The sequence below is a fragment of the Oryctolagus cuniculus genome, chromosome 19, assembly GCF_051225735.1.
Source record: "Oryctolagus cuniculus isolate XC-2025 breed Fujian yellow rabbit chromosome 19, ASM5122573v1, whole genome shotgun sequence".
NCBI classification, from domain to species: Eukaryota; Metazoa; Chordata; class Mammalia; order Lagomorpha; family Leporidae; genus Oryctolagus; species Oryctolagus cuniculus.
The window spans coordinates 9,935,132-9,945,480 of record NC_142885.1 but is presented as its reverse complement, the minus strand read 5'-3'; the positions used below and the strand labels follow the sequence as shown (position 1 = coordinate 9,945,480).

The following is a 10,349-nucleotide window of genomic DNA, read 5'->3' as shown; positions in this document are numbered from 1 at the left end:
GTTTTTCTGCTTCCCCTTTTGTTTTCGTTCTGTTTCCTGTCTGCTTTCTGTGTTGGAGGGCACCGGTTTCACCATCACCTCCTTTGCCCAAGGTGAAACGGGCCCAGCCGTCGTCTTTCCTGAACGGAGCCTCACTCTCCCCCTGTGCCCCAAGAGTCCCCATGCCGAGTCCCGGCGGGGAGGGGGGTCGAGTGGAGTGAGGCAGTGCAAGGGGCCGGGTGATGGGGATGGTAGCAGCCAGAGAAACATGCCGGTGCTTGGCGGGGTTCTTAAATTATATTTAAAAAGAAACTTTTGTATAAATAAAAGGACAAGGGCCATGTCCCAACTCAGGGTGTCTGGGAGCCAAGGGTGGAGAGTGGGTTCTGGGACTGGGCCCTGGGTTCCCAGCCTCCCCCACTTGCTATTTGGGGGTAGTGGGGTAGGGGCCGGGATGAGTCACTGGCAGCTGCTTCTAACGGCTCCAGCTGCCTCTGCCAAGCGCCTGAGGCACCTCCGGGGTGGGGCTGCCCCCTCCTGCCCCTCCCCTGGCTCCTCGGGCCTGGCAGGGGCTGTGTGAGGGAGAGGAGGCCTGGAGCTCGGGCCCTGCCCTGCAGCTCCCTGAGAACGAGGTAGGGGAAGCAGACAGATGTGAAACAGATGTTGACAGCCGGGATTGGTTTAGCAGGAGGGGAGCAGGCCAGCCTTGGCTGGGGGAGGGGGGCTGGGAATGGCAGGAGACCCCCCACTGCCAGCTGGGCTGGGCAGGGCCTGGGCAGGACAATTCCTCCATTCAGGATGCTGCCCAGGCAGGTTCTCCCGGACTCAGGAAGGGGCGGGAAAACAGTTTATCTTCCCCCAGCTTCTCCCTCCCACCAGGAAGAGGAGGGGGTCGGTCCCATTTTCTTCCAGGCACCTTTTTGGTCCACTCCCTCTGCCCCCACTCGGGGACAGTGGCAGCAGCCTGTGTAGCTGCTTCTCTGTCGCCCCCTGCTGGCAGGTGAGGGTCACTGCACAGTCCAGGACACTGCAACCTCTGCAGGCCCCCAGCCCCCTCTCCCGTGGTGACAGCCCCAGTATTGTACCCTCAGAAGGGGCCGGGAGGGTCCAAGTCCGGACCGAGTGCAGCCCGAGAAGGGTTCTATCTGGAGGATGCCGCTCAGATAAGGCGGCCTGCAGAGCTGGGGCAGGGAGGAGACGGAGCAGGTGTGGGGAGCTCGGAGCCTGCCGACCGTGCTAGCCCCAGGGACGCAGCAGCCGCACTGGGCAGGGCAGCCTGGCCAAGCGCTCCCTCTGTCACCACCCCAGGTTGGGTCTCACTTCATGTTACAGGCTGGGCACAGCACCACCTGAGGCACCCCGTCATCTCAAGCTCCAGTTCCCTGTCCCTCGGCTCTTGCATCCTGAGCCCGCCTTTCCTTCTCAGAGCCCAGACTAGAAGCCCCAACCCCCCCAGGAGCTGCCCGGTGGGAGGCACAAGCCCTGGACTAGGGGCGACAAGCGAGCCCCGTGGCCTCAGGCCGGGGTGGGTCTCCTGCTTGGGTAGAGGTCAGAACTGCACAGGCCACCCCTCGTCCCGATCCCGGAGCAGCCCCTAAGACCTTTTGGCAAGTGAATGAGCAACACAGGGTAGGGGCCGCCTCAGGCTCACTCACCCTTTGGAAAAAACCCAGTTCTGGTTCTCCGTGTCTGCGCGGTGCTTCATCTCATCGCTAGATAGGAAGAGGCCGTCACGTAGCCCAGTGGGGAAGCCCCCCGTGAGGATGCCTGGGGCCCTGTGTCCGTGCCCAGTTCAACACCGGACCCCAGCTTCCAAAGAGGCCCCTGGGAAGCAGCGGTGATGACCCAGATAATGGGGTTCCCAGCTCCCGGTTCAGGCCTGGCCCGGCCCTGGCTGTTGAGGGCATTTGGGAAGTGAACCAGTGGATGGGAGCTTCCTGTTGGCCTCAAATTCAAACAACCAAATAAGACTCCCCAAGACTCAACCTCTCACCACCCTGGTGGGGAGCTCAGAAGCCACAAGAGCAGGCGGGGTTCCTGGGTGAAGCCCCTCCGTGCCCCAGGAGCCAGGGGTGTGGGGCTGCACGTGCCACCCCCAGGTGTTCTAGGGGACGGTCCCCCTCCCCTCTGGGCAGTTTGTGCACCCTCCTTCCTGTAAAACTTGCCTGCCAGACCCAGCCCTGGCCTACCCCATGACCACGTGGAAGTTCACATCTCAAAAATAAGTGATTTTATTGCTTCTCCTTGTCTGGGACAACTCAGAACTGGGCGCCTTTGAGGACACCTGGCTCGGAAGCAGGCTGGGCTCCAGGCTGCCGAGGTGCTGCTGGGTGGCGGGGCTGCTGCTCACCTGCGCCCAGGAGCCGATCTCGGCTCAGACTCTGCGTCTTCTCCCTGGGAGTGGTGCGGGCACAGATGCATCTGCGTGTGGCCCTCTGGGTGCCCTTAGGCCCCAGCCCCCTCCTATTCACTCATCACCCTGGCGCTCCCTGCACCAGCACTCACCTCCACCGCCGCCTCTTCCTGGAGACACACTTTCTGGCCAGCACAGGCACAGTGACCACCAGGGACACGAGCATTCCCAGCAGGATGGCCACCAAGTTGGACGTGTCTGGGAGCCAGGAAGAGAATCAGAGATGTGGGAAAGGAAGAGGTAGGGCCTCTTCCTGGTCTGCAGTTGCCACCCTAGAGGGACCTTCTTCCCCTAAATCGCGGGTGCTCCCCCCTCCCCACAAGGGTGCTGTCACCCTGGGTCCCCTGAGGTAGCCAGGAGATCACTGCTATCAGGCAGGCCCTCGGTGCTTGCTGGAGACGAGGATTTCTGGGCCCACTCCTGACCCACCCAGTTCCAGCCCTTGGGTAAGTCCTGAAATGTGCAGGTCAGACACCCCCCCCCCCAACCTGAGGCAGGATAAAGGTGGAGAACCCCTGGCCCAAAAGCTCAAGGGGATTTGAATTTTGGGGGAAAACCAACAGCAAAAGGTGCCCGAAGCACAGAGGGGCACAGGGGGAGTAATGACAGACCCAGGCACGTAGGGCAGCAAAGTGGAGAGCCAGGTTCGGAAAGAAAATTCCAGAACGCGGCACGGGGACTGAGAGAGTCCATCTCTAGGAACCATAACCTGATCCCTCTGGTAACAATACACATAGGGACAGGTGTTCAGCACGGTGGTTGGGACACTTGCATCCTGAGTCGGTGTCTGGGGTCAAGTCCCAGCTCTGCTCCCGATTCCAGCTTCCTGCTTATGTGCACCCCATTCAAGTAATTAGTTGGTCCCTGACCCCCAGTGGGAGACCTGGACTGAGTTCCTGGCTTGCAGCTTCAGTACAGCCTGACTGTTGTGAACCTGCAAAGAGGAGCTATTTTCTGTCTCTCAAAATACATAAAATAAATTCTTAAAATAATGCACATAACACAGGCTGTATTCATCTGTACAGATGTGCCTTGGCTTCTGTTAGGGTTGTGTTTGATAAGGCCCTCATCACTTGAAAACAGAATGGGGGGCTGGTGTTGTGACATAAGGGATTAAGCTGCCACCTGCAGTGCCGACATCCCACATGGGCGCCAGTTCATGTCCCGGCTGCTCCACTTACGATCTAGCTCCCTGCTGTGGCCTGGGAAAGCAGTGGAAGAAGGCCCAAGTCCTTGGGCCCCTGCACCCATAGGGGAGACCCAGAAGACGCTCCTGGCTCCTGGATTCGGACTGGCCCAGCTCTGGCCATTGCAGCCATTTGGGGAGAGAACAAGTAGATGGGAGACCTTTCTGTCTCTCCCTAACTCTGCCTCTCAAATAATATTCAAAAATGAAAAGAAAATAGAAGCTGAAAATGCACTCACTACACTCAAGCTGCCCAGGATCACAGGGTCCCCTCAGCAGTCCTGTGATCAGAGCACTGACACTCGCCTCCAGTCGGGCTGTCATCCCACACACAGCCCGGTTTCCTTATGGGAACCATGAGAGTGCCGCGAGGCAACAACTGGCTTATCACCAGCCAGGGAAAAGAGCCCAAGTCAAACCCCCTACCACAGTTTCTGCTGAATGCGTGTCACACACATCATCACAATGTCGAAAAATATGAAGTCAAACGACTGTATGTCAGGGATTGTCTGTGTTACATACTACACATTAATAATACATTGTGTCAAGGCTGGCATCCCAAATAGAAGCACTAGTTCAAGTTCTGGCTGCCCTATTTCAGATCCAGATCTAGCTCCCTGCTAATGTGCCTGGGGAGGCAGCAGAAGATGGCCCAAGCACTTGGGGCCCTGCCACCTACTTGGGAGACCAGGATGGAACTCCTGGCTCCAGCCCGTCTCAGCCCTGGCATTTACAGCCATTTGGGAAATGAACCAGTAAATGGAACATCTCTCTCTCCTTCCTTCCATCTCTCTCCCTCTCCCTCCCTTTCATTCCGCATTTCAAATAAATAATGCATCTTTAAAAAAAACCTTATAAACAAATTATCACAATAATGTGTAACTGCACCATGTAACATAGCAGCTATCATAATATACGTCATGTTATCCATGTAGAATGATTCTGTGGCAGCTGTCTGTGGGGAAGGGGCCTGGGTGCAACTCTCACCTGGCTTTGGGGGCAATAGGACATCCCGAGGCTCCGTGCAGAGGTGCCCTCCATACCCGGGTTCACATTTGCAGGTGAAGCTGGTCCCCTGCTCCCGACACCGCCCATCATTCTGACAGGGGTTCCGCAGGCACGGGCTTTCTACAAGGATAGAGCGGTCCCTGGGAAAGGCTTGGCTAGGGGCTGGGGGGCTCCAGGAAGGAGAGCAGCAGCTCCCAGTGCCCAGCCAGGGCTCAACTACCCTGGCTCCCAATCTTGACCCTGGCGTCTGGGGAAATGATTTAACTTCTCCGAACCCCATTCTGCCTATGATAAACTGGATCCGGGATGGGCTCAACAGGGAGTTGAGGGAACAGCAGGTCCTCCCCATGCAGAGAGCAAGACACTAAGTCTCTGTGTCATAAGGCATAAGAGTCCCAGGTTCGGGGACATCCCAGGGCATGGGGGCAGTTGGGAGCCACACAGGTGTCCAGGCTTACCTCGGAAGCAGCCTCGGGTGAGATTCCCCAGGGTGCAGCTCTCCCCTGGTCTGCAGCTGAATGGCTCGCACAGCAGGACCCCCGAGCTGGCACAGGTACAACGCTGAGAGCAATCCGCAGTCACGAAGCTGTGGCCCAGCTAGAGGGAGAGGGCAAGAGGAGGACCTGTTTCCACCTGGGTCTGGCTCGCCTTGTACCACAGCTGCCCTGAGCCCCCAGCACCCAGCCCGGACCTGGTAGTAGATGCCGTTGCTGGTGCAGCCGCAGTTGGCCAAGGGGAGGCTCTGGGCACCACTGAAGGCATAGCCTGGGAGGCTGGCGCAGCCTTCCACACAGGGGCCCTCACAGTCCCTGGGGGCTACCAGGTTGGCACAGGACTCTGGACAGGGCGTCATGCAGCTCTGGTACACGGTGTTGGCTGGACACACCATGGCTGAGGGGACAGAGACACAGTCAGGAACTGGCTGGGGGCCAGGCTGGCCGAATGAGTCCGGGGCCTCTGAGGCTGGAGCTGGAGGAGCTGCTGTGGGCAGGGAAGCAGGAGGAGCAGGCGGCTCTGAGGACCTTTACATCTGGGATGTGAGAGCCTCAGAAAGAACTGGGTGAGCAGAGATGAGATGGGGCGCTGCCGTGAACTTGGTAAAAGACAGGGCAGGAACCCACCCCGTCGGGGAGCAGGGGCAGGGCCTCACCACAGTGGGTGTGGTCACGCCAGCCGGCCAGGGCAATGCCCGCCTCCTGGCAGGTGATGCTGTAGCCACTGAGCACCTGGCAGCGCAACTCCTCGTGCTCTTTGGGGTCCCGGGAAGCACACAGATCAGACACGCAGTGCCTGGGAGAGAAGGGGGCGGCGGGAGAGGCCGTCAAAGAAGGGGTGTCTCAAGGGGACCCCTGGGGCCCTGCACTGAAAGACATCAGATGGTGTGGGGGGAGGGAAGGCCACCGGGAAGCAAGGCTATGGGGAGGCAGAAGCGAGTCCCGCAGCACTCAGGTCCCAGAGCAGGCAATGGCACCCAGAAAGGCCAGGGCAGGTGCTAGGCCATTCCTGCAAGTCCGGGGCCCTCAACTCACTCCTGGAAGGGCTCTGGGGCCACAGTCTGGTGACACGCGGCAAAGGGGCCCTGTGGGTCGACCAGCACCCTGCAGGCCTGGGTGCTGTTGACGAGTGCCAGCTGCTCCTGGCTGCATTCCGACCTGTAAGAGCCTGTCTCTTTCTCTTTTCCATCTGCCTCCACTTGTAGGGCCCTGGAGCAGAGAAGCCAAGTGGCCAGGTGAGGCCCTGGAGGAAGAACAAGGCCTGGGGAGTAGGGCTAAGGCAGGGCACAGACTGGGATTTCCACTGAGCAGGAGAAAGTGACCGAACGTGAGCAAGGGAGGCCAGGCCTGCCTGCAGAGGACAGGGGCAAGTGGCCGGGACAGACGAGGGGGCTTCTTCCTCCCTACCTGGCCCTCTCACCTGCGGAAGCGGAGCACAGAGTCCTCCGTCTTCACCTCCCAGCTGTTGCCAAAGACGTCTACGTTGGTGGTGATGGCGCCATTGGGCAGCATCATCTCGTTTCTCCTGTCCGAGTCATAGTTCCCACACAGGCCGCGCACCAGCCCCTGGTACATGCTGGGCAGCGTGATCACTGCGGGAGGAAGAGGTGCGCCTAGTGGTCCCCCGACTCCTCCAGGCCCCACCCTGGGCCTCAGGGGCCCCATTCCCATGCAAGGGTCCCTCCCCCAGGGTCTGTGCTGTGCTTGTGCCTCCTCCTTTATCCCAGAGATGTCCCTTCTGCGCTCAGGTACCAGCAGCGTTCCTGCCATCGAAGCTGACGACCATCTCGAAGTCGGTGATCAGAAACAGCCGCTGGCCCTGCATGCTGACCTGCAGGCGGTCCTCGGGCTTGTAGGGGACGGCCATCTTCTGGTTGTTCACCTGGACGACGCGGGAGCAGGGCAGCTGGAGCCTCTGCTGCCTCTGCCCACTCACCTCCCCGGGCCGCCACAGGCCTCCCCTGAGGGCAGCTCCTTTGGCGCCCCAGCCTCGTCCTTGCACTGAGCTGGCACAGTGGATGCCCCTCAACTTTCTTCAGCCAGGGCTCCAGCCCCACAGGAGTGCTCGTTCTCCTCCCACTCGCTCTTCCCTCGTCTCTCACAGACTTTGCTCGGCCCCACGGCCCACCTCTGCCTCGCCCAGGAAGTGAACTTGGCTCTGCCTCGACTTCTGGGAGGATCCTCCCCCGACACTGGGAACACGGCCTCCCCAGCCCGCCAGGCCCCGGCTGGCCTCTTTCCTACCACAAGCACCAGGTCCCTCTGGAGCTGGACTTTGTAGCCATAGACAGTGGTGATGATTTCCTGCAGGAAGACCTTGTTCCAGGGCGGGTACATCTTGTTGCGCGCCTGCACAAGCAGGCGCTCCACCCCATCGGGGAGCTTATCCACCGTCTTTATCAGAACGTATGTCATGCGGCCTCGGAAGCCGAAGCTGAAGCGGTCGAAAGTGCGGTAATGGGGGTCCCCGAAGATTGAGCACTGGTCTGACTCTGCCGAGGAGGACAAACACTGAGGGACCTTGCCAGACACGACAGTCTCTGGATTCCCTCCTGCAGACCTGACCTTCAACCTTCTCCTTCCTCACAGCCCAGTGAAATACCCTAGGTCTCTTTCTTCAGAGGATCGGTTATCCCTCCTGGGGGCTGGTGCTGTGGCACAATGAGTTGAGTTGCCACCTGCAACGCTGGCATCCCTTATCGGCGGAGTGCTGGGTTCAAATCCCAGCTGCTCTGCTTCTGATCCAGCTCCCTGCTAATGTGTGTGGGAAGCAGCAGAAACAGTCACAGGGGCTTAGGTCTCTACCACCCATGGAGAAGACCAGGATGGAGTAACCATTCCTGGCTTTAGCTTGCCCAGCTCTGACTGTAGTCAGAGTGGATGGGAAATCTCTTTTGTCACTTTGCCTTTCAAATGAATAAGATAACCACACTGCTACAGTGCTGCTAGGAGCCACACACAGAGGCCAGGCCTCTCCATTCCAGACACCCACCCCTAAGGCCCTAGTTGGCCTGCCCCTCCTCCTCCTGCCTCGTCTCCCCTCTCCCCAGAGGCGCTCCTTACTTTCAGACACGCAGTTGCTGTTGCCATTGGAGTTGAGCTTGCAGTGGGACCTTGAGGGGCAGTGGAAGGCACGGCACTGAATGCTGCCCTCGGTGCAGGCACACTTCTGGCTGCAGCCGCTGGAGACCCAGCTCTTACCAGACTGTGGAAGCCACCAGAAGAGAAGGGGAGTGAGTGCGTCGAGACCAGGTCTCCCTCATACCACTGTAGCTTAAGCCCACTGTCTGAAACCCCCTTATCAGTGGATTCAGTATCTGCAGCTTCGAGCAAGCCAGCACTGAATATTTGGAAAATGAAATCGTGTCTGCTGGGAACGCGTACAGGCTTTTGTCCTGTCCTTAGGCCCTAAGCTACTGCCACAGCACTCACGTGGTGCAGGGGTGTCAGTCACCAGGTGGTCACATAGCACACTGGGGACACGCACGTCACGTGAACGCTGCACTGCTTTATGCAAGGCACTTGGCCTCGGAGGATAGGGAGTCCTGGGACCATCATCCGGGTGGCTAGTGAGGGACAATGTAACTGCAGGCAGCTACAGCACCACTCGGATCTTTATATCTCTGCATCCCCCTAGAAAAAGCATTTTGCATGTTGCTCAGAAGGCACCACCAGACCCATTTCACAGAGGAAAAACTGAGGTCACAGAGCCACGCAGCGGTGGTCATCCTGAACCAGGTCCTGCTCTTCCTGCTACACGGTGTCCTCCTACATCCTGGACACAAAAACCCTAACTGCACACCCTAGCCAAGACGTGCACACCCAAGAGGCTGAGGAAAAAGCAAGCACCACCCTTCAAGTGTGGCCTGCCCACCCCACAGTGGGTGCCCACTCACAGGGATGGAGCCGCCCTGGGCATCCCTGCAGCTGCACTGGTCCTTGGCCACACACTTGTTCTTGCTCAGCACGTAGCCAGGCTGGCAGGTGCAGCCCTCCGCACAGCTGGAAGGGGCTCTGGCGCCCTCACAGCGGCCATCCGGGTCAAAGCAGGAAGGCGAGCAGGAGGGAAGGCAGTTGGTGTAGGTGCTGTAGGCCGGGCATGCCAGAGCTAGGGGTGGAGGAGGAAGGGGCTCAGCGGAGCTGCCTCAGGGCAGTGGGAACTGGGCTACAGAGGAACGGCCACAGGATGGGGGGTTTTCTTCCTTTTCTCATTCATCTACTTCCACCGGACGGGCCCTGAGGGAAGGAAGAACTAAGAATGGCCCTTCCCAGTTTGCAGCATGGGAGACAGAGGTCAGTGTAACAGTGACCTCCATGAGCCGGCGCCGCGGCTCACTAGGCTAATCCTCCACCTTGCGGCGCCGGCACACCGGGTTCTAGTCCCGGTTGGGGCGCCGGATTCTGTCCCGGTTGCCCCTCTTCCAGGCCAGCTCTCTGCTGTGGCCAGGGAGTGCAGTGGAGGATGGCCCAGGTGCTTGGGCCCTGCACCCCATGGGAGACCAGGAAAAGCACCTGGTTCCTGGCTCCTGGCTCCTGCCATCGGATCAGCGCGGTGCGCTGGCCGCAGCGCGCCGGCCGCGGCGGCCATTGGAGGGTGAACCAACGGCAAAGGAAGACCTTTCTCTCTGTCCCTCTCTCTCACTGTCCACTCTGCCTGTCAAAAAAAAAAAAAAAAAAAAAAAAAACAGTGACCTCCATGAGTACAGGCAGTGGACTGTGACGGGCAGGTGTGCAGGAGGTGTGATGAAAGCACAGGGCGGGGAGGTGCTAACTCTGGGGAGCTGAAGAGAAGGTAGTGGTGAACACATGGAAAGGCACACCGCATTCATGGACAGGACAGGGACACGTCTGGTCTCCCTCAGTTAATTCACACACTTAAGATGATCCTGATAGGACAGGCCAACAGGGCTCTGTATGTGTGTGTGTCTTAATAGGACATCATGATCTCAAGGTCAAGATGGAAACATAAGGAAGCTAGAAAGTTTAGGAAACCTCTAAAAAAGAACAGCTGGGGTCATTGTTGTGGTGCAGGCTACAGTCCACCTGCAACCCTGGCACCCCTTATCAGGACATTGTTTCAACTCCAGGCTACCCTGCTTCCCATCCAGCTCCCTACTAATGTGTGTGGGGAAGCAGCAGATGGTCCGCGTCACCCACATGGGAGACTGGGAGGGAGCTCCAGGGTCTTGGTTGTGGACTACCTCCTACCATTGTCATTGCAGGGAATGACAATCTGGGGAGTGAACCAGGGCATGGAAGAGCTTGTTCT

General features: G+C 58.9%; 1 protein-coding gene across 4 annotated transcripts in view; it reads right to left on the bottom strand.

Moving 5' to 3' along the window:
- Positions 1-49: 49 nt before the first annotated feature.
- ZAN (zonadhesin) overlaps positions 50-10,349 on the bottom strand; it is a 55,047-nt gene continuing 44,747 nt past the window's right edge. For all 4 annotated transcript variants that reach the window (XM_089321037.1, XM_089321038.1, XM_089321039.1 and 1 more), the window contains 12 exons: positions 8,977-9,188; positions 8,144-8,285; positions 7,325-7,572; positions 6,833-6,962; positions 6,501-6,672; positions 6,116-6,289; positions 5,737-5,876; positions 5,278-5,477; positions 5,045-5,183; positions 4,566-4,706; positions 2,485-2,590; positions 50-2,373 (listed from right to left, as the gene is read on the bottom strand). In XM_089321037.1, the coding sequence (XP_089177163.1) occupies positions 2,238-2,373; positions 2,485-2,590; positions 4,566-4,706; positions 5,045-5,183; positions 5,278-5,477; positions 5,737-5,876; positions 6,116-6,289; positions 6,501-6,672; positions 6,833-6,962; positions 7,325-7,572; positions 8,144-8,285; positions 8,977-9,188 (1,940 nt within the window). In that variant the 3' untranslated portion in view covers positions 50-2,237. The remainder of the gene's footprint in view (positions 2,374-2,484; positions 2,591-4,565; positions 4,707-5,044; positions 5,184-5,277; positions 5,478-5,736; positions 5,877-6,115; positions 6,290-6,500; positions 6,673-6,832; positions 6,963-7,324; positions 7,573-8,143; positions 8,286-8,976; positions 9,189-10,349) is intronic.